Here is a 24152-nt window from a genome sequence, read left to right as displayed (position 1 = left end):
TTCATGCTCCATGAAGAGGATGGGCTGTGGTTTTTTGTTACAGATTTGGAGCCAGTAAATTTTTACAAATGTGAACCTTATCATGTCTTCTGGAAGCTTTCCTGTTCTTTAATTCCTTTTTCCTGTGTTTTCATAGAAACCAGGGAAAATGTGTTGAGGGCATGGTGGAGATCTTTGACATGTTGCTGGCTACATCGTCTCGGTTCCGTATGATGAATCTCCAGGGAGAGGAGTTTGTGTGCCTCAAATCCATCATTTTGCTTAATTCTGGTGAGTGGATAACATGGGAAAATTTAGTGCTGGTTACTGGAAGAAATATTTACTTATATTTTCAACCAGGTACAAGCTACCTACTACAAAGACAGAATCACAAATTGATAGAAACAATTAACACATTTAAAATTAAAAAATAAATAAAATAAAATGCCTATCTTCTTTCTAAATTACTTATGGAGGTGAAACCAAGCTGGTCAAAAATGATGAATGAAAAACAAAAATTGAACATTGAATCCAATGGCCTTTCTGTTGAAATACTTTTATCCTCTCACAGGTATTGGGGATGTTTTCATTAAAGTGTTACATGTATGTGGACATAAGTCTGTTGTTAGTTGTATATGTCAGAAAGTAAGTAGAGCGAGTGACCCTGTTAGGATAGTGTGACCAATTCTAAGTTCCAGATCGTAAGCAAAGAGGCTTATTTGAGACAGACCATGTTTCTGGTCAAAATTGATTAGCTGAAAAATATAATTGGCTCAGAGATAGAAAAACATGGAATTCGGTATATTGGTCCAGCTGGAAGAGTGGTTTTCATTTGATCCATGGTGTCTAATTCAACTGTCCCCTCCTATGTATTCATTTGAGAAAGCTTAGCTGAGAGTGGCATCTGTTTTTTTTTTTTTTTTTTTTTTTGTGGTGAGGTTGGCTGTTGCATAATGAGTCACTCCAGGTCACCCAGATGGAAACTATGGCTCAGCCTGAATCAGCACCCTGACTCGTCCCAGACTCCTCGGTAGTTGAGTCTAAGCACTAGATCCCCAGTCTGCACCACCTGAAGCTTAACAATGGGGTGTCACCTGCACCATAGATGCCCTTAATCTGGACCTTAGTCCCCCAGCCTCAGGGCTATCTCATGCTGGAGACCTTATTCTCACATACAGATCACAACTGTTTGGAAGCCCTGGACCTGATTTTAGATTTAGTTTCTTACATCATTTGATACAGTCTCAAAGTTCCCAATAGCTGAACTACAGTTTCTGTTGATCCCATATGGAAAGAGTTGGCACTCCCTTGTCTTTTGAGATGTTTTGTTTCTTCCTGATGAATGCCAATCCCATCCCATATCCCCTAACAATTTTCCACTTCTCTCCCCCACCAATGGTAGTAACCTATATTGCTTAATGGTTGTTATAGTAATCATTCTCACTTAACTGATAAATGGAAATCTGTACTATTACACTAGGCAGGGACTGAATTACAGAATGAAGTTGCATGAAAAATAATGTGGTCTCCACTAAGGAAGTGATTACCACTCCATTCAAGTTTCAGGTTCCACTCACGTGCATCGTGCTTTTCATTTGAGTCATTTGTCCTGTATGTTGAAGGGTCCAGATCCCACAATGGCTCTTTATTGGATGAGAGTTCTGGGAGCAGTGCCACTCGGCTGCACAGTGCCAGGTCCTGAACCTGCTCCTTCTTCAATGGAGGGCTGGCACACGCCGACGTCTCTCATGTGGGCAATCTGTTAATTTCAGGGAAGGCAGGCCTGTCAAGTGCTGGGACTTTTTTCCTACCTTTACCAGGAAATAATACCCCAGACAGGAAGTGAAATTAGCTGGAGTTATAAAATCAACAAAAGGAGCTGCTCTGATCTTGGTAATCAAAAATATATCCTTCAGATCTGCAGAGTTTTTTCCTGCATTACTGGTCTGTTCCTATGGGGGGGGTGTTTTTTCATATTATGTAATAAAAAAGGCAGGACTTTTGCCATCCAAATATTGGATTTATAGACCTAAGTTTTTTAAATCCCAGAGGAAAAACTTTAAGCCCTCACAAGAAAGTATTAAAGACGGGCACCAGCATCTCCAAACAGTATTTCCCACCTCAGGACCTCCGCCTGCTACCCCCTGACACCAGTTACACTTTCCTGCTCTATCCTTGTTCTTTTACCTCTTTCTCAGGATCTTCTGTGAGCTCCCTTGCGCCGGGAGGGTTGGAACGCTATTTTGGAAATACAAGGCACTGTTTTACTGACAGAGTGTATAGTTGTCTTTTTCATGAGATACCAGCAGCTCATCTTTTCTTGTAAGGACGGCACTGCTGGCTCATGAGCTGTAGCAAAACAGAAGCCGTCTCTCAACTTGGGAAAAGCGGAATTGCTCTTTCCCCTCCAAACGTGAGCTCTGTTTTGGAAAAGCGGATCTGCCGCTGAGCACAGCTCCTGGTGTCTCATATTGTTCCTGAAAAACAGAATCTAAAAAAAACGTGACTCCTAAACACACTGGTGTGGTGCTCAGGGCCTTTTTCAGAGTCAAAAAGTGATCAGTCATATGAGGGTCACCACGACAATCAACAGCTTTTTCCCACAACTGGAGGTATGGACTTTTCTAAAAACCCAACCAATTCATTGCTCTGATCAGGGGCAGCTCTTCACCTGTCATGAGACAAAATACAAAGTGACTCTAATTCCTGGAATCTCTGACAGAAGCCAAGCTAGAAATGATTCAGGAAACCTGCACTAGAAGATGCTTTTCTCGTCCCTGGGAAACAAGACCTCCGTGTATGGAGGAACCCTGGGTTTTGGGCTGAGCCCCTGTCAACAAAGTCTGAGAAGGGTGTGTTTACATTGGCCTTGACTTTGGGGCCAAGACACAAGGGGAGTTGAAAGGTTGTTATGAGGACCTGCTAGGAATGTCTTTCTGGAAGCCTTGAGAAGGTCTCCCAAATGCCAACATTTCCAGGGGAAGCCCTCTTCACAGCTGTTTGCGGGTGGGAGTTATTCATCATTTCTGAGACAGAAGAATTTATTACTTTGCTTGCAAAAGCCTCTAATCATCCATAGGACAAACACTGTTTGTTTTTATACTCCCCACCAAAGGACAGAGGCATTGCTAGTTAATCCAAAGATGCCCTAGCCAAATCAATGCTAGTGTCAAGGCATTCTGAGAACTAGCTGGACAGGGTTCAAGGTAGGGCAAATGCGTACAGAACAGATGAGCTCAGGGCAAAAGGCTGGAAGGCAGCAGCAGTGGGAGTGGAGGATGGAGCTGGAGCTACAGAGGGGGACCAGGAAGGAGGTTCTGTGCCCATTTACTGTATTTCTGCTCCCCAGCGTGACTTCAGTTCTTCTTCGTAATTCCAGTATTTCAAATTCTTCAGGTCTGGTTCAGATCTCACCTCATTCAGGAAATCTTGCTACAACCCAAGTCCATAATGAGATTTTCTTCTCCAGACTATTTTAGTTCTTAGAGCCAGTACCTCACAATCTAGCATTTGGGTAGTTGGTGCACTGATTTCAATAATTGATTCAATAATTTCATTAATTTATTCAATAGCTTATCAGTTATGGAATTCCCACCATGAAATTTAAGCCAAATATATGAAAATGAATGACATCGTTCTTTGGTTTTGGTTTTTCAGTGTTTTATTTTAGCCAGGATGGGTTCTTTATGCATGTATGTCCCAATTTCCCTATAAACTATTAATTTTTTTATTCCTCACAGCCTGTGAACTGCCAAAAAGTATTAGACCATTCAGTCATTTAATAGATGCGTATTTGCTGGGCATGACCAGAAGCACCTAGAAAGTCCCCATTTTTCCCGTGCTGTTCCCACCATGATGAAACATATCATCTTTTTCAGTGTACTATAGATCTAGATAATGTCCAACTATTAATGGGAAAAAAATAATGCCCATCTCCTTGGGTTATTGTGAGATCAAGGAGAAACTGTGTATAAAGTGTCTAATGCAGTTCCTGGAACATTGTAGGTCCTCAATCAGTGCCAACTGTCATCATCACTCATGAGAATATCTGGCTTAAACGGAGTCAGTTCATGCCTTTTTTTCAATAAAATTAAGTGCTTTTAGTTTAAAGGCCTCCCTTCCGCTAGGCTTAAAAAAATATGCAAGGACAGGAGGGTAATAATAACAATAGAGGTTGTAAGTGTTCTCCTGAGGCTTTGTTAATTGTGCTATTTAATTTTATTTAGAGAAATTTTAGAGCAAGATTATCTCATGGATAGTAATTGATTGTTATTTGAACCTTAATTTTGACGGACCTTAATGAAAACTCTGTGGTGTCCCCATTCACCATCAGTTGACTCTGTTTCTTCTCATCCTCTTTACCCACCTGTGTGATCCTCATAAAGCCTTCAGAATCCACTCTCATTCAGAACACCACCCATTTAGGAAGTGTTTTTCAAGACTCAGAAAAATTCATGAGTCAAAGCTTAATACGTGGGCTTCCCTGGTGGTGCAGTGGTTGAGAGTCTGCCTGCCAATGCAGGGGACGTGGGTTCGTGCCCCGGTCCGGGAAGATCCCACATGCCGCGGAGCGGCTGGGCGTGTGAGCCATGGTCGCTGAGCCTGCGCGTCCGGAGCCTGTGTTCCGCAACGGGAGAGGCCACAACAATGAGAAGCCCGCATACCACAAAAAAAAAAAAAAAAAAAAAAAAGCTTAATACGTATAAGTCTACAATCTCTAATAAATGTTGGGTTTGGCCTTCAAGAGCAAGTTAATAATTATTTATCCCCATTTTCTGAACATCTTTCTGACCACAATTCTTTATATGCCTCAGTAATTCTGAAGAGCCTCACGCACTTCACTCCCAGGTAACTTTATCCAACTGGCTCCCTGGAGAGTCTGTCAGACCCCTGACTGCAGCTCCTCTGCCCTCTGTGTTACAGTGGATCTTCTTTTCTCTCCTGACCCACAGACTAATTCCAATTACTCCAACTCTTTGACCGCTGGATCCCGGTGTTACCATTGGCAGGCATGTTTGTTACTCCTGGAAAGTCTTCTGCTATAAAAATGTTGTACCCTTGATTACCTGTTCATCCAAAACTGATCTTCAGACAACATTTCTCTTCAATTGATGGAGTATTAAAGGATAAAGAGCCAAAACCACTGGGGCTAAAAACCCGAGGTGTAAAGTTAAAGGAAAGTAAAATGCCAGGAAGGAAGGATTATGACAACATCTCTGAAGTGTGTATCCCGGTGTTCATTTAAAGAAAAAAGGATATGGAATATCCTATAGGTGCATATACATTAAATGTAAACATAAAAATGGTACCAGCTCTTGTCTGTCACCTAGTTCTGCTTTGTTAATAATGGCATATCTTGTCATCTTGATGCCTTGATGAAACATCTGATGCTGAAGCTGGTGACATCCATTTGCTTTGTATATGTTCACAAGAGGCTGCAATCTCATCAGAGAAGCATTTGTAATCGTGATTAATTATAACAGGCTCCCATCACAAAGACTGTTTGCTCTCTCGGAGCTGAATTCTTTGCTTTCTCTCTGCTAATTATTAGACAATTATTCACTGCATTGATTTTTTTTTTTTTTTTTGCTGTACGCGGGCCTCTCACTGTTGTGGCATCTCCCATTGCAGAGTACAGGCTCCGGACGTGCAGGCCCAGTGGCTATGGCTCACGGGCCCAGCTGCTCCGCCACATGTGGGATCCTCCCAGACCGGGGCATGAACCCGTGTCCCCTGAATCGGCAGGCGGACTCTCAACCACTGTGCCACCAGGGAAGCCCTTATATTTTTAAGTGTAGAAGTTAGACAATGATTCAGAGTCCCTATATTTAGATGAAAAACATTTAAAAAACATACTGTAAATATGTTGACTGTAAACATTAAGGATCTTTCATTCTTAACAGTTGAAAGTTCCTGATGGGAACAAGCCTTGGAATCTCAGATAGACACATTGTCAGGTATGCCCATTGCTGTCACAGTGGAGAAGATTTGATTGTATTATCTCTTGAGTTCTTTATAATGTCAACCTTCCCCTCCAGGGAGCCTGCTTATTGTGGTAATTTTGAGATAAATGGCACTTGATAGTTACTAAGTGGTTCACTGTCTTCTCACTGGCGGATGGATTCTGTAGGCGGTCGGCAGCTCTTGGAGTCTTTCCTTGTTCCACCTAATGTGTGGCCTTAAGCCTCTTGGCCTCCGTTAATTTCTTGAACACTCGGCACACCATGGACTTTGTCTTAGAGAGCCCAGGCATTCAAGAGAAGCAACTCTGGCACTTAGTTAGGGGGTGATGGATGCCCTTTGAAAAGCCACTTCCCTGAGCGTCATGTGTAAAATGGAGATAATGATACCTAACACACAGAATTGTTGTGACTATTGAAACAATGACCACTTAGTGCCTGGCACATAATATGTGCACATAAATGTCTGTAGACTCTCCAAATACAAAAACCCTGGCACGTTTTTCTTAGCAGATAATACATAACTTCCTGCCTGGGAATTCTGAAGTGGGATTTCACGCCAGTCATTTGGGGTTAAAAAAAATTGCATTCTCACGGCAAAGATGTCCTTCTTGTGAGTGGAATAGTCCCAGGCCCCAGACGGGGTGGATTGGGTCCTGTGTCTTCTTGCAGAGACTTCTTGGAACTTCTAAGGAACTGGGGGAACCAGCCAAGTGCCTGTAACCTGGGGAAGACTTGGGGGTCTTAACTCTTCAGACGGGGCAAAGGCAGGAGCCATTGGGAGACTAGAAATCTTTGATGATCCTGATATTAGGAGCAGTTATCCATTCGTATTCAAGAACCTCAGAGGGAAGAGCACCTGCCCATCCTTTTATGCTCCAAGGAGCATGGACAAAGGGGGAAGCTGTCTCCTAGGTCCTTGATTCAACCACCATTTTCACCCACATTCTCTAAGGCCCAGAAATTACCTGTCCGTATTCTTAAGTTTGAATAATATACGGGACCATTAAAAAAAAGAAAAATGCCACAGACTACCCCACTGCTGACTTAAAATGCTCTTTGTATGTTGCTTGAATATGAATAATCACATTATGTAAATGAATGAGTGCAAACTCCATGTTCACAGCTCTTATATACATACAAAACCAAAACAAATTCACAAATTAAATACAGACTGAAAGGCAAACTGGTAATAATGTTTTGGCAGAAATTGAGTTGCTTTTTGCAGCCTGCTGGGGCAGATCTCTGTCTGCTAGCCTACCAAGCCTGCTGTGAGGACCCTGTTCTCCTCGCTTGTCTGTGTTCAAAAGGATGGCAAAACCTTTGTTTCTGTAGCACCCTGTTTTGGCAAGAACACATCATTTATGTATTTTGTTTGCTTCTGCATTTATTTTTCTGAGATACTTAAGACATAACTGTTAGACTTGAGGCCATAATGAGCACGGGTGAAAAATATGTAACTTAGGAAACAGTCAAAGATGATATGGATTATTTAGATGGGTCCATCTCAATACTCCACACGTTTCCATCCTCTGGGGGTCTTTGAAAAAATTCTGTTGCAGGGACCCTTCCCAGAGATTCCAATATCATTAACCGTGAATATCGGTATTTGTTTAAAGCTCCCACCAAGACTTCAGTCTCACCAGGATTGAGAACTCTTGATCTAACTGACATAGAACATTCTGAAATTAATGTCTTAATGATATTTTTTAGAATATTGTTAAGATAAAAGCGCACAATTTTAAAAGGCCAAGAGACAGTTTAAGGACCTTTGAGAATCCTCTTTTAATTATCAGCAATGTATGGCAATTAGTTTGAAAACTACTGCTGTAGGTGACGAAATGTCTGCTAAGTTAAACTAGTTCTCTAGTACATTATAAAATGAACCATTCTGCAAACTGTGGGGAAAAACTGCTGGTGCTCAGAAAGAACACTGCCCAGCACTGGGGACAGGAAATGGAGGCCTGTCTTTCACACATTGGCTTGGTCAGGGGACACAGGCAATTAACAGATCATTTCAATGTCATGAGATAAGGGAATGTCATGATGAAGAGAAGCAGAGTGTCCACAGAGATGGACAGCAGGGTCCTTACCTGAGCACCGATGCTTCAACTGAGTCATTAGGGTGAGCTGGACTTGGCTGGAGTCAGAAGAAAGGCAAGAGGGAAAGTTCTGGCTCCACCATTAAACTAACAGGGTCTCATCAAGCCACTGGACCTCTCTTCACTGGTCTCCTCAACTATAAAATAGAAATAATAATTCTAAACTGTCCTGTGAAACCAAAGGTTTGTCATGACATAAAAAGATAGCTTAAAAATATGAGCTAATATCATCATTACTATTATAATCTGTTGTTTTTTTTAGAGGGAAAATATTATGTGATCTAATATCCTGCAGAGACTTTGGTGTCAGGATCTCCCTGTTCTAATCATAGGACAAGAATTACACTCAGGCCCTATATTTGGAAGGGCCATAGATGCCCTCTCTTTGCCCTCATGCCTGGCACATTGAACTATAAATCTAAATGTGTGTTGACACCTGAACTGAAGAAGACCATGAGAAAACAGCAACAAAATCCCGCTAATTTCTTGAACTCAGAAGTGAAATAAAATATTGTTTTTTAATGGGGTTTTCCTTTCCTTGCATGGTACTCATTGAACAAGTAAAAGCCATATTGGAATATGTATGCTTCCTGAAACATTTAAATGGAAAGTCAGACTGTCAAGTTTTCAGTCTAAACCAAACACCCCTATGCTTAGTTGGAAGACCTACTTCTGGGCCTAGCCTTTCATGTGTGGGCCCACGGCTACATCTAACTGCTTCTCTTGGGTTGAAAGAAAGATGGAAAAACAAACTCCCTGCCTCTCCCATGGGGTTCTGGTCCTTGAGCACCACATCAGCCTCAGACTCCTTCAGCACTTTCCCCCAGGGGGTACGGCTACTTTTGAATGTTGAGGTAGCTTGAGGTTGCCTCGGTTCTATTTTCTCTGAGTTTTTAGTTTATATCTACTTTTTAGGTTTTGTTTTTCTTCTGGCATATAAGACAGACAGCAATACCCCACTGAACTGAGTGATATCCATGGATTTATAAGCTACTATATGTTAGCTTAACTACCATTTATTGAGGATTTACTACTTTTCCAGGCATTAAGTGCTGGAAAGGAAACGTTGCCTCTAGTTGCCTCATCTGTAAAATGGGAGGTAGAAGTAGTTCCTACATACTAGTTTGCATAAAGTGAGCCGTGTGGACTGCTCCCTGGACCCTAGGGATGCTCCATCAGAGTGACCCCGTGGTCATACCAGTAGTGATTATATTAGCAGTGATTAGTAAGGCAGTTTCTACCTCAGGGACTGCACGATCTTAAGATAAAGACACATATAAAAAGAGAATTGTTCTTTGTTTTAATAGATCTTTATTGGATTATAACTGCTTCACAATACTGTGTTCGTTTCTGTTGTACACCAAACTGAATCAGTCGTATGCATACATATGTCCCCATATCCCCTCCCTCTTGCATCTCCCTCCCTCCCACCCTCCCTATCCCACCCCTCTAGGTGGTCACAGAGCGCTGAGCTGATCTCCCTGTGCTATGCGGCTGCTTCCCACTAGCTATCTGTTTTACATTTGGTAGCGTATATATGTCGATGCTACTCTCACGACGCCCCAGTTTCCCCCTCCCACCCCGTGTCCTCAAGTCCATTCTCTATGTCTATCTCTTTATTCCTGCCCTGCAGCTAGAATCATCAGTACCATTTTTTTTTTAGATTCCATATATATGCGTTAGAATATGGTATATGTTTTTCTCTGACTTCAGAACTGTTCTTTTTAAAAATAAAATTATGATTACAAAAAAATATGTTAAATTTAGATAATTTTAGAATAACAAAATGTATTATTAAGGAAATAACCACCTGAGGTTAACCGACCATGCGGACGTTTTGATGGGTCTTACTGCAATAGAGTATAAGGGTTAAGAGTAAGGGACTCTAGTTCCAAGTTCAAATCCCCTTTTTGCTACTTAGTAGTATGACTTTGGACAAGTTACTTAAACGCTTTGGGCTCCTGTTTCCTGGTCCATGAAATGGCGAGCATAATAGTGCCTACCTGTTAATACAGGTTAGCTTTTACAATACAGTGCCTACTTTAGACTAACAATTTGTGTTCGAAACTATTTTCTTTTCGTACTGTGTGTATATATATTCATCTTTATATTTACCCATGTTAATTAGGATCATACACATGTACTCTCTTTAAAAATAAGATTTTAGGGAATTCCCTGGCTGTCCTGTGGTTAGGACTCTGAGCTTTCACTGCCAAGGGTGCAGGTTCAATCCCTGGTCGGGGAGCTAGGATCCCGCAAGCTGCACGGCCAAAAATAAAAAATAAAAATAAGACTTTAAATGGCTGCCATAATCATTCATGAAGATATAAGATCATTTATTTAACGAATCTGATATTGTTAAACACAAGTGACTTCTCTCTTTTGTTATTATAAACAACGCTTGTTTTGCATTCTTATAATTGTCTTTTGCCTGCTTGTGATTATTACTTTGGATAATGTTTCTCGAAGTGGATTTGCTGGGTGAAAGAGTATAAATAGCATTGTCTCTTGATACATATTGCCTACTGCCCCAGAAAACTTTATCAAATTATACTTTTACATAAATGTAACCTTTTCATGAATGTGGAAGACAGAGGTGGGTGCATCCGCCTCAGAGGCAGCGATGCAGACAGCTCCCTCCAGCCCAGCTACTGCCCTCAGCTGTGAAATTCCCAGGCAGGAATTTTTACACAGGACATGTTATAAACATCATATTACAAACATCCCAAGCTCACTCCTTTGGAAGCAAAGTATCGCTTCAGAGAATGTTGTTGTATTTTATTATCTATTATCTATATAGGTGCTTGTTATGTCATTTTTAAATTTTATGACTTGCACAGACACTGTGCTGGTGAACTGCTCTTATTCTAAGCACTCAGGATGCACAGAGGGTTGGCATTTAGTATCTTACCCTCTGCCTTTGGTCCCTTTGCCACCGTTTTTACTGAGGGATATTTATAAAAAGAAAGACAAGAGGTTGAATGGCCGTAAGTGAACCTCCCTTTAAAAACTCATCTCGGGAAGGACAACCTGCCTCCTCCAAAGATTTCATTTGCTCTGGGTTCTGGAGCTTTGTGTGATTGACACGACCTTTCCTTTTTCATCTTGATGGTGAAGCCCTTACTTTTGGTAGAGCGGATGTTACTCTGAGTGAGATAATATAACCTTCGTGTTCAGCGAAAGCCAAGCACTCAGCACCTTCTAGTAAGACCTGCTTCCTTTGCGTTCCAACCTGCCAGTCCTCATGGGACAAAGCTGATCTTTTCTCTACTTAGATAAGTAGCTCAGGTTACTGATGACATGTCGCAGGTATTTCCAACTAAGAAAAATTTTCTCCGAAGCTTTAGTAACAAATTTGTTAGTTCCCTTTTCTGCCGAAATGGCAAACCTTGAAGAGTTTCAGAAATGCGAACAGCCTTAGGGATGATAGCAATATTATGAAAATAGTAATAAGTAATATCCCTACAGCAAGCTCCTTAGTCCTTGGAATATCCCTCACCAGCTCTGTTTCCCTCTCATCAGTCCAGGCATTGACAAAGCTTGTGAAATAATAGAAATGAAAGGCACTTTGATTTTGTATTTTCAATAGCATTTTCTTCTACCAGATTACGAAAGGCATACATGCCTGAGGCAGAGACCTTGGAAAATACAGAAAAGCCACCAAGAAAAATAATCTCCCAAGTAATCATAATTTCACTGCACAAAAGTAATCATTGTTAACATTTTGGTAAATGTTCTTAATTAAAGAGACTCTTAGAAGATGCCTGGGTCCACCAGCACCTCTTCTCCGCACCATCTTGCACCTTGTTTGGAAAATCTGGAGTGCTCCTAAGTCATTCCAGGAAAATTATTAGTTTTCTCAAATATCTCTGGAGGCGAGGCTATTGGCAGTCATTTCTAGTTTCTCACAAACCTTGAAGTTAGGAAATTCTTTGTGTAGCCTTTCAGTACTGCCCGGGAGTGAGGGGTATTTGGGTGCTCATTCCAACTCTGCCCTTTATTTACCCACAGGGTGACCTCAGGCAAGTCCAGCCTTGCTTTTCTGTCTGAAAACCCTCCCAGCAGTAGCATCCACTAGCCCCAGTTCCTTAACCTCTCTGAGCCTCTGTTTCCCAACAAGTAAATTAATGAGTGGCTCAGTAGGGGACCTTTTTACATTAAAAATTATTTATTTAAAGAATGTCTATATGTATAACTGAGTCACTTTGCTGTACAGCAGAGATCGGCACAGCATTGTAAATCAACTATCCTTCCATTTTAAAAATTAATAAAATTGTTTATTTGTAGAATTTATTTTTTAGAGCAGTTTTAGGTTCATAGCAAAGCTGAGGGAAAGGTACAGAGATTTCCCTTATAACCTGTCCCCCTCCACGCCACCCCCAGTCTCCCTCATTATCAAAATCCCACACCAGAGACGTATATTTGTTAGAATCGATGAACTTAACGTTTACATACCTTTATAACCTAAAGTTTATAGTTTACATTAAGGGTCACTCTTTATGTTGTACACTCTATGGGTTTTAAAAAATGTAAAATGACATGTATCCATCAGTATACTATTGTACAGAGGAGTTTCCACTCTGTATGTTATTTAGGACATTTAGGACATTCTGCCCTAAGAATCCTTTGTGCTCAGACTATTCAACCCACCCATTTCCCTAACCCCTGAAAACCACTGATTTTTTTTTGCTGTCTTCTTAGTTTCGTCTTTTCTAGAATGTCATGTAGTTGGAAACATATATTATGTAGTCTTTTCAGATTGGCTTCTTTCAGTCAGTAATATGAATTTAAGATTTTTCCATGTCTTTTGATGGCTTGATAGCTCGTTTCTTTTTTTTTTTTGGCTGCATTGGGTCTTCGTTGCTGTGAGTGGGCTTTCTCTAGTTGTGGTGAGCAGGGCCTACCCTTCGTGGTGGTGCACGGGGTTCTCATTGCAGTGGCTTCTCTTGTTGTGGAGCACAGGCTCTCAGTGCGCTGGCATCAGTAGTTGCAGCACGTGGGCTTCAGTAGTTGTGGTGTCATTTCTTTTTAGCGCTGAATAATATTCCATTGTCTGGAGGTACCACAGTTTATCCATTCACCTACTATAGGATAACTTGCCTCCAAGTTTTGGCAATTATGATTAATGGTGCTATAAATATCCATGTGCAGGTTTTTGTGTGGACATGAATGTTCAACTCATTTGGGTAAATACCAAGGAGCATGATTGCTGGCTTATATAGAAAGGGTATGTTTAGTTTTGTAAAAGTCTGCCAAAATGTCTTCCAAAGTGACTACACCATTTTTCATTTCTACCGGCAATGAGTGAGAGTTCCTGTTGCTCCATATCCTCGCCAGCATTCGCTGTTGTCAGTGTTTTAGATTTCGGCCATTTTAATAGACGTGTTCCAGTTTTCAGTTCTCTACTGACATATGATGTGAAGCATCTTTTCATATACTTATTTTCCATTTCTATATCTTCTTTGGTGAAGTGTCAGGTCTTTTGCTCATTTTTTAATTGGGTTCTTGGTTTTCTTTTTGTTGAGTTTCAAGTTCTTTGAATATTTTGCTAAGAGTCCTTTAGCAAAGGTATCTTTTGCAAATATTTTCTCCCAGTCTGTGGCTTGACTTTGCCTCGTCCTGAGATCAGTGCTTTTTAAACCTTCTGCTAGAGCCTCATGTTTCAGAAGGAGCCTCTGGTCACCAGAGGATGGGGACATGAGACTGAGGAGGAGGGGCTGAGTGAGCAGGCTCCAGTCTCCCCCTCTCCCCTTCTCCTGCTTTAATCAGAGAAGTTTGACTTCATTCAGTTTATAAACTATGTGAATGTTTCACATGAAGTTCACTCTTCTCAAAGGATTTTGATTCTCAAAATGGTTTGAAAAACACTGAACTTAAATCCATAATTCTGGAATTCTGTGTCTCCTTTTTGCAATGTAATACGTCCTTTCCCAAGGCTCTATTAAGGAGAAATGAGATAAGCCTGTCACAGTCATGTGATACTTTTTCAACACAATTTTCATCTACTGTAGAGCTCACTTGAAATGATGGAACTGATACGTCTAAAGAATAGGTATCATCTACATGTCCACTTATCTTTCTGAAATAGTAATTTTGGACACTAATTATCTTTTTCAAAATAATCAGCGAGAACTATCAGCCATTTTGCCATTTTGATTCTCTATCTAGGAAAAAGGGGAAAAAATATATCTGAATCTCTGTGGTTCTGGAGATAAACATGCAAACCAGCACCAAGAAGCGGTGGACTTTACAGTCACACAAGAAGGTGTCACTTCACAGTGGCCAGCGTTGCTCATCACAGGGTTTTTAAATAGTGCTGTTCAACTCAGGATGATGTGAACATGTGCATTCAACCAACTATATATTCTTAGGTCATATGTCATTTTTTCTGGCTTCGCAGTTAAGTCAGATGAATGTTTAATGATGTTTTATAAACATCTGTATTCACACTAACCCAGTTTATTAACTTAGCAGAGGAGGGAGGGGTGTCCGGTTCATTATTTTGTTTATACATTGCCTATTCCACAGAGGATTAGAAATGGCTTACTGAATTTCTTGTGATGCAAAGGGAGTAAGGCAGTAATTAACACAATCTGAAAAAAAGGAAAATAATGTGAAGAAAATAATAAATTCAGGAGTCAGATTAGCACACAGTAGCCCATCTGTACGGTTGCTAGGAGTGGGCCACAAATTTGGCTCTCCGTTTCCTTTGCTGGGCCAAAGCAAAGGGAACACATTCTATTATAAGCTCCACTGGCTTTTAATAAAAATAAAATAAAATAGACTAGTTGTTCCACATAAAAACTCTCCTTTAGGCACATCTCAACAAGGTCTATTTCTCACAACCAGCACTCGATAAAGATTATGCAACTGAGAATTCGAGTGTTTTATTCTCTGATAAGAAAGTAGGGTGCAGATATTTGAGGTTGCCAGTTAAGGGAAGATCCATATATTTTGATAATCAGCTGGGCAGTTGTTAGGGATAAAGCCCTCCTATGAAAATTGTTAATTGTGTACAGGGTCTGATAGGATGAGCTCAAGCCCTGACCATTATACTAACAAGAGTGAAGGTCAGGGCTGGGCCAAGGCATTGAGATGCAGTAGAATTCATAACATGGAGCAGGAAGTATTCACATGCTGCTTCATCTCATGAGTTCCATATCAGGAGTCTATTCTCCAATTTTCTGGTTCTGGGTCATTTTCCTCCCTGAATGTCTGGCGCAGATATCCGGGTGTGCTCTGTTTACTGCTGCTGTGTAATAAGTTACCCCAAAACTTAATGGCTAAAAGAAGAAAAAAAAGCTTTGGATTCTATTAGTCATGGATTTGGATAGAGCACAGAGGGCATGGACTGTTTCTTCTCCACCATGTCTGGGGCCGCAGGTGAGGGTCATCCGCTGGGAGTAATTTGATAGTCGTGGGCCAGAGACATCTTAAAGGACTTTATTCCCACGCCGGTGATTGACGCTGGCTGTTGGCTGGGACATCAGCTGGAGCTGTCCACTGGGATGCTTATCTGTGGCCTTGGCTTCTTCACTGCCTGTTGCACTGTACCCCTTACAAGGCGGTGAGGGCTCCAGAAGCAAGTGTCCCAGATGACAGGCAGAAGCTGTATGCCTTGTATTATAGGCATGTCATACCTTAGAAGCCAGGTGGCGTCACTTCTATTCCATTCTATTGACTGCAAGCAAGTCATGGGTCCACCCAAACTCAAGGGAGGGTCATAACCAGCACATCTCCATGACAGGAGTGCCAAGATCACGTTGTAGAGATGCATGTTGGATGGGAGATACTGTTGTGGTCTTTTTTGGAAAATAAATCTGCCCCAACGTGTGTAAAGAGCCACTCCCTGCTCTACGTTGTTGCTCTGTTGTCTTTGAAATGCCAGGTGAGAAAAGGTGAGATGCAGGGAAACAAATTCAGCCAGAATGTTTTAACCTGCCTTTTCTGGGAAAAAAGTGAAACCCTCAAGGCCTCCTGAGACCAGACTAGCTCACCTGGACTAGGAGTTCCGCATGGAACCTTGTGAACAAACCCCTTCATATTAGATGGGCTGCACATTTTCCATCAAGTGTCTCTTCAGACTGTCTTCTTCTTGACCTCAGAAAGGTAGTCATTGACTGAAGAATAGGAAAATCAGAACCCTGGCTGTTTCTTAATATATTACAGACATAATTAACAAAAAGAAGGCTCCTGGGCTTCCCTGGTGGCACAGTGGTTGAGAGTCCGCCTGCCGATGCAGGGGATGCGGGTTCATGCCCCGGTCTGGGAAGATCCCACATGCCGCGGAATGGCTGGGTCCGTGAGCCATGGCCGCTGAGCCTGCACGTCCGCAACGGGAGAGGCCACAAGAGTGAGAGGCCCGTGTACCACAAAAAAAAAAAAAAAAAAAAGAAGGCTCCTAAGCAATATAGATTTATAATGGCTTCATCCTAAAAGGTATAAGGCTAGGATACTATTTATTACAAAAAGTAAAGACTTTCATATATAATACTGAGACACATGGCTGCCACTAAAATTGTTTTTTGTTTTTTTTAAGTGGACATTTGAGATTTCTTTTCAGGCCAACAGAATCAGTTCATCAGTTTCACCATCTGAAATCATTCAAATCATTAAGAGATTTGTCTTTTGAGTCTGCTTGAATGCATTGATATACCAAGTATTGACCTTCAAGAAAATCTATTAGATTTCACTAAAAATTACACTCAATTGATACATGTCACTGAATCATTTGTAGATGAGTTCATAGTCATCTGTGCCAAAAGGGCACTCATGGGTATTTAGTGATGCCAAAATAAAAAGACCGCCATGGTCCCTGTTGTGTTGTGATCTTCGCTGTGATGCCTCTCACTCTGAGACCACTTAGAAGACAACCTGGAGGACTGTAAGATCTTACAAAGACTAGAGTAACAGTAAACGTTTGCTCAAGGGTTGGGCTATGATAAACTTCTTCACCTTTCAGTAAATAATCACACATTGGTAGAAGGATGGAAGTTTCCTACATATGGACAAATATTGCTCAAGGCAATACTCTTCTTGTTCAATTCATAAAATGAGAAGTCAGTTCCTTCATGGTATAGAACAATCTCTGAAATCTTAGTAATGTTGGGAGCTGCATTTTTGAATGATAACTAACTAAACATTCTGGCATCCCGGGCTTACCTCTTGATTCTTTGAACTTATTGGTTGCTACGAATTATGTTAGTATTCAGAATGAATGGTTAGCATGACAGGGGATGATGAGGCAGTTCTAGAAGCTAGATCATGCTTTCTATAACAAAATGTGGCAATACTGGCATTTGGGAAGAGAAATAATTTCTAACTATGCAACCGAAGCCCTTAGAAATGTGGAAAATGGCAACAAAAGGAGGTATACAATGCGTCCCTCTGACTTCATCTGTCTTTATACAAATGTATTCCTTTATACAGTCAGTAAGTCACAAAATTCTTCTCATATTGCTTTAGAGTAGAACTATAATAAATAGGCTCCAAAATGTATAATGGCCCAAACAAATGGAGGTTTATTTCTTCTTTACTTAACAATGCTGGGTGCTTGAATAGGTTAGTGTCAGAGCCTTCTTCTGTGTGGTCGTGCAGGGACTCTGCAGTATTAATTGGGTGACTTTCATGGTCATCCTAAGAGTTATCTCTATTCTAATCAACCCAGCCAGAAAGGGGAAAGAATCATGGAGGACCACAATGTGGCAAGGAAATGAAAGGAGAGGACATTCTCAAAGTAGTTTCAGCGTCATGATAAGGCACTTTTCACCGAAGATAATGGTCAATGTTTTCAAGAGCTTACATTTTAGTAGCCACAAAAGAACAAATCATGGTAATCTTGTGATTCTTAATCCTAGCTGAGCATCAGACTCATCAAGGGGGAGTTTTTAAGAAGCACAGATACAAGAGCTCCACCCTCAGCTTTCGGTCAGCAGATTTGGGTGGAACCTGATCAGCCACATCTTGGAAAACCCCACAGAAGAGTCTGAGAGACAACCATGCTTGGGAATCACAAACCTTGGAGATAAATCTCTTAGAATTGCCATGAACCAATACCAGTCTAATAAAACATGCATATCCCTTTGACTAGCCTGAAGTGAAATAGATAATAGTTTATCCCTATACATTGTTTTTTTACAAAAAATGTAATTTCATGTAGTTTCACAACTGTCATAAAGGAGGAAAATATTGAACTAATTTAAAATAAAATGCTATGTCTTTTAATGCAGATGCCCAGGCTCGACTACAGTAGAAAATATGATAAAGTAGTAAAATGCTTACATGTGTATATAATGAATGTTTGGATATAAGATGATTAGAAGCCTTTTTATACAAGAAATACAGGCATGTGAAAAAGCAGAGGTAGAGTTGGGACACCTGAATACGAAAACTGAAAAACTAACCAAAACCTATTTCTATATGATAAGAACAGAGAACTTACACTGATTTAGTAATAATATGCCAAGAAAAACCAAAGACTGTGAAAGCAAACAAAGTAACCCCCTCAAAGCAGGTCAAGCCAGTGCCAAAGTAAACAGAAACATATACCCTATCTTATATATATAGGAAACACATACCCTATCTACTATATTCAAAGCAAATATTCAGTCTCTAGCACTTAGAAACGCCTTGGGGACCATATCCTCTGGAGGAGTGATGGAAAGGAGATGATGGGTTGGAAAAAGAAATAGCAATACATATAGGAATTGATCAAGAAGCGAGTGGGAAACCTCTACAGGTAACTTCAGCATAAGACAGAACAGCAAGAGCCACAAAATAACGTTAATATGTACTTTTCACAAAATGGATTTCTTATCATGCTACAAAATCATTTAAAAACACACGGGAGGTAATAACACAATATTTCATTGATGTCTACTATTTTATAATCGTGGATTCTAATTTCGTTGAGAAGAGCCTTACATCTCTTCTATACATTTGCAACCAGGTGCGTTGCTTTTGTAGTACTCAGACAACTGCACTGAAATCGCCTCAGCTAGGTGTGTAGTGGGAAGGCTTATATCATACGTTCAACTGACAGATTGAATTAAACTTACATTTAATATTTAATCTAAATTAAAATATTAAATGTATTTAAGTAGTAAATAAATTATTTGATAACTTTGAGAAAATATATTCTCTTTAAGCTTTCCTCTCTATAGCCAACTCGCATCCTGGACCTCTTGGGAACAGTCTTACCAAAGCTTTTCAAGACTTTTCACTACAGTTTTTCATTTGGAGTAGGATTAGTTCAGTAGGACACTCAAGAAAACAATCCTTCATTGTGGGGCTTCCCTGGTGGCGCAGTGGTAGAGAGTCTGCCTGCCAATGCAGGGGACGTGGGTTCGTGCCCCGGTCCGGGAAGATCCCACATGCCGCAGAGCGGCTGGGCCCGTGAGCCATGGTCGCTGAGCCTGCGCGTCCGGAGCCTATGCTCCACAACGGGAGAGGCCACAATGGTGAGAGGCCCGCGTGCCTCAAAAAAAAAAAAAAAAAAAAAATCCTTCATTGTTTGGGACTGTCCCGCGCATTGTAGGACATCCAGCTCAGCCCTTCCCACTAAGTGGCTTCAGCGACCACAAGCTGTCCAACACCCCGCCAGGACCAGCAGCCCCAGGAGGAGGAGCCGCAGTCAGAGGTGAAGGCTAAAATGGACGCAGTGCTCGTGAAACTGTCAGCCTTGAAGGCAGTTATGAGCAAACACACCGTTTGGCTGTGGAAGCCATTCCCAGCAGCCCACCTTCAAGGCTGACCTGCGGATGAATCCCTAGGTCGTCCGTGAGCCAGATCCAAAAAGCAGCTCTTTTTTATTCCAGCTGAGTGACAGCTTTCTGGCCTAGACCACTTACAGCTGTGGGTTTGAGGAGTTTGTCTTCACTCTCTTTTTCCTTTGAATCATTCCCTTTGCTTTTCTGGTCAAGTTGCTATAGATGGAATGACTGTCTCAGGGTCCGTTGTCACATTCTTCCTTCTGGAAAAGACAAAAAAGAAAATGGCCTTACTTGAAGGCTTTGTCCTCAAGCATCTGGTGAGCCTCAGCCTTCCTCACTTCTCCGGGAACAGTCAGGTGTGCCCCTCAGTGGAGGTCAGTGGCCGGGCGTGCAGGACCTGGGGCTGTGCTGGTGTTTCCTCTGGACACAGTCACATGCACACATGCACTACCGTGTCCAGATCTGCATTCTTCCAGCCTCCAGAAGACTCCATCATCTGGAAAAGTGATGAGGGGTAGGTAGCAAGGATGTTCCTGTGGGATGGAGCAAAAAGGGGGAAGGAAGGAAGAGAGTGTCCAAGCAGAGAAAGAGAAGGAGGGAGAGAGCAAGAGCAACGGTCACTGAGAGCCAGAGAGGGAGAAAGGCTGACCTCTCTCTCGTCTATGGGGTGCCCGTGCAGTCCCGCTCCCCATTCTTTTCTGCCACCCGCTTTCTCCATAGGCTCTTCCTAAAAGCTCCCAATGTTGGCTGCAAGATTCAGAATATGTAGAGACTCAGATCTGCCAACAGCACTTCAAGACTGGATAATGACATACAGATTGTTTTTTTCCATCTTTGGGATTTGGAGCAGCCTGGGGAGTTGCAAAAGCCTGCCTTGTTGTAAGACTCTTTCTGAAGGCTCGCACTGTCTGATCACTGGCTCCGTGCTGCTGGGAACACTGGAGCAGCTGTCCAGGGTGGCAGGGACCACCTGGGATATGGAAATTACCGGGAACCCTGTTTGGCTTTTGCCAGAGCACCTGAAGCATTCTGGGAATTCGGATTTCTGTTGTTTCTCGCCACCGGCCCCTTAGGGGCAAAAGGCAGCAAACACGGACCACGTGTTTTGCCAGAAAAGCCCCAAAGGAAGATGGCTGCAGTTGTCAATTATTGGCATTTCAACAGGACTGTATATTTACTTCGAAGTATATTTGCACGGCTAGGAAGCATCTCGCAAGGATGAGATGATAAGCTGTGTTGGTGCCAAAACAGGACTAGAAAAACAGGCTTGTTCTGAGAATGGCTTGCATCCGGAGAGACAGTGTTAAGACAATCCTTCCTCCACAGGCAATAGCTGCTCTTAAGACATTAATGCTTAAAAGAAAATAAGGCTTGGAATCCCTATCTCATGACACACTGTGCTCACACAGTAGGTTCTCAATGAGAGCATGTGGCGGGGGGGAGCCCATGGGAGGATGGGGAACCGGCAGCACAAGGGAAAACCACACTCCCCAGAGCCTGAGTGCCAAGGCTCTTACCTCCACAGGAGAGGGCAGAGTGCAACACGGGCCCTCAGGACGCCCGTGATTCTGCACAGGGTGCCCTCACCCTGTGCACGCAAGTAGGGGACGCCGAGTGTCACCTTCCCACGCGGGGACATGGAAGCTCCTTGGTTCTGTGGTTTCCCTGAACAAGAATGGGATTATTGGTGAACGAGGCAAGCATCCTGGGTGGTAACAAAAAAGGAATTTGGTAGAAAACACATCATCCAAGTTGGATTAACTCAGCTCTGTGGCCTGGGCAGGTTCCCAGGACATCCAGCCAGAGGCAGGGCCTCTGAGAGATGCGAGGCTAGAAAGTGTGTGATGACATGAGGGCAGGGAGAGGCATGGCCGTGGGGCTCTGGAGAGGCTGCCCCTGACCCCCCCGCCAACCCACTGGCACACACCTCCCTTGCCATCCGTTACCTCCTGGCCAACACCAAGGCCACTAGACATATGCCCATTTTTCTAGTGGACACAGTCTTTATCAGAAGCCCACATGGAACATAAGTAATCCAGCAATTTCTTTCTTATCCCACTGCCTGTCCACTGCTTACTCATTCTGTGCTCAATTTCCTTTGGATCAGAGTGCCTCTGGGTATCAAAACTACATTATTCTATTCTACTGCCTGTAAGCCAAGAGCCTGACCATTCTGGTTTTGCTATTGTTGTGTTTGTTTTAAATATTAGCCCTTTTCCATTCCAGGCAATTACAACCGTATTTACTGTAAGTTCCTCTGTGTGGATGGTTTCCCCATTCCCGACCTACAGGCTGCTGTGTGAGCAGTAACGCATCACTGTGTTAAAAGTACAAAGTTGGGAATTCATAAACTTGGGGGCCTTTAACTTGAAAATACCAGTGAGGATGGGGGGAGGGGAGGAGAAGAAATATACTTATGGGTGGGCCAGTGGGCTCGTAAGACCAAAAAAAATGTTGCTAAATAGACGTATATCTTGAGAAAAATACCGCGCCATCTGCTCCCTGCAAGATGATGCATTTGGGTAGGATGAGCTGATTTCTGCAGTGTTTACTTGATAGAACAGCCATTGTTGTGGTCCCAAGACAAGAAGACTCCATCCTGCCCTCCTTTTGCTTTCAGTACTTCTTACCTCTTCATCACTCACCTTCCTCTGCTCCTTGGGCTGAGCTCACAACTTAAGTCAAAGAGTCAGGATTCTTTCAGTTGCAAGTGACAGAAACCCAACTAACACTATCTTAAGCAAACAAGGGGATTTATGGATTCATGTGTTAGAAAGGACATTCTGGAAGCTCTAGGGTCAAATGAAAAAAGTAAGAACCAGGACCTTATGACAGGAACCAGGATTTCTCCCTCCCTCCCCTGCCCGCTCCTGCCTCCCCCGTGTAACTATCACCTCTGCTGGTGGTAGCTGGACTCCATTCTGCAGGGGGAGCTCCACGTACCTGGAAGATGGTGCTTACAAGTCCCACATTCTCATACGCCCAGTGCCTCCACCCTAGAGGAAGGAACTTCCGCCCACAACTTCCATATACAAGCTCAGAAAAAGCTCTGATTGTCTATCTCGGGGCTAATACTAGCCAAAAGGATAGAGTGACCTGATTGTCTAATTTCAGCCTTGAGTCTACCTATGGCTCCGGGAGCAGGATTTATTACCAGAAGAAAGGCAAGAGGGAAAAAAAAAAAAAAAAAAAAAAAACATGCCTGGCAGTGAAATACAGCAGTTCCCGGGGTCCTCTCTCCCCTCCCATCATAAACCTTTCAGCTGAGGATGAAAAGTACGAAGGCCCCAAAGCTGACCTGAACGTAACAGCAAATTAAAAATTGCCTGTCAGTCACTTAGCAAATCACTTTTGCTCTCTCTGTGCACCTCACCGAGAGGTCACGTGTCTAATAACTTAGCGTCTCCGTTATAAAACCGGATGTAGAGTCAGCACACTGGCTCATTCTCAACGCTGCTCCATCCTGTCGAGTTTGCTCAGCAGGTTAATGCAGCTCTCTGCCCTTCGGTTTCTTCATGTGAAAAGGAACAATAATGCCTCCTTCATGGAGCTGTCATCAGCGTTAACAGGATAGTTAGCGTTGGTGACAGGCGTGTCAGAGGAGAGGTGGCTGGTGTTAACCATCTTGGCCCCAAGGCGAACAGTGCCTTTCCAGGGAATCTTGATGACGAATCCTGGAAACTGGCTCCCACACAGGAGGCCACATGAGTTTCCTAAACGTGTGCCCTCACACACGTATATTCCTAAGGAATTTTGCATGGTTGCCTGGACCGAATAGATCCCGAACTTCCCCGTTGCTGGGCGAGGGTGGGGGATGGGGGGAGGGGCACTGGCTCAGTCTTAACGTCCCACGCACTTGCCCAGCTTCCTGGACCTCATCCTCTTTTGAGTTTCTCTCTCTCACTCTCTCTCTGCACATTCAGGAGTGTACACATTTCTGTCCAGCACCCTGAAGTCTCTGGAAGAGAAGGACCATATCCACCGTGTCCTGGACAAGATCACAGACACCTTGATCCATCTGATGGCCAAAGCGGGCCTGACTCTGCAGCAACAGCACCGGCGTCTGGCCCAGCTTCTCCTCATCCTCTCTCACATCAGGCACATGAGGTGAGGCGTCCTTGCGTTTCCCATGGGAGAGACGTAAAGCAGTCAAGCCCCCAACAATATGCTACAGCTGGCCCAGGAAGGGCTGACGCCTGAGAACAGATAACACGCTCGGGTCGGTTCCCGGCACATAGCATAAAGGCTGTGGGAGGATAGCAGAGGGAGGCAGTAACTCAGTCTGGGGTGTGGGCGGGTGTCAGAGAAGCCTTCAGAGAGGAGATGATACTTACGCTCAGTTTGGCGCATGCGCAAGATCTTGAGCCGGGGAAGAGTGTGCAGCGTGCAGCTCAGGGGAG

The 24152-nt window shown here is 42.7% G+C and overlaps 1 protein-coding gene across 1 annotated transcript in view; it reads left to right on the top strand.

Moving 5' to 3' along the window:
* Nucleotides 1-24152, top strand: part of ESR1 (estrogen receptor 1) — a 253311-nt gene that overhangs the window by 222139 nt on the left and 7020 nt on the right. The window contains exons 7-8 of the mRNA XM_082633739.1: nt 137-270; nt 23676-23859. Coding sequence (XP_082489865.1) covers nt 137-270; nt 23676-23859 — 318 coding nt within the window. The remainder of the gene's footprint in view (nt 1-136; nt 271-23675; nt 23860-24152) is intronic.

This window comes from Mesoplodon mirus (genome assembly GCF_964341445.2).
Source record: "Mesoplodon mirus genome assembly, chromosome: 10".
Classification (NCBI taxonomy): Eukaryota; Metazoa; Chordata; class Mammalia; order Artiodactyla; family Ziphiidae; genus Mesoplodon; species Mesoplodon mirus.
The sequence above is the reverse complement of the archived record's forward strand: the minus strand, read 5'-3'. Positions and strand labels throughout refer to the sequence as shown.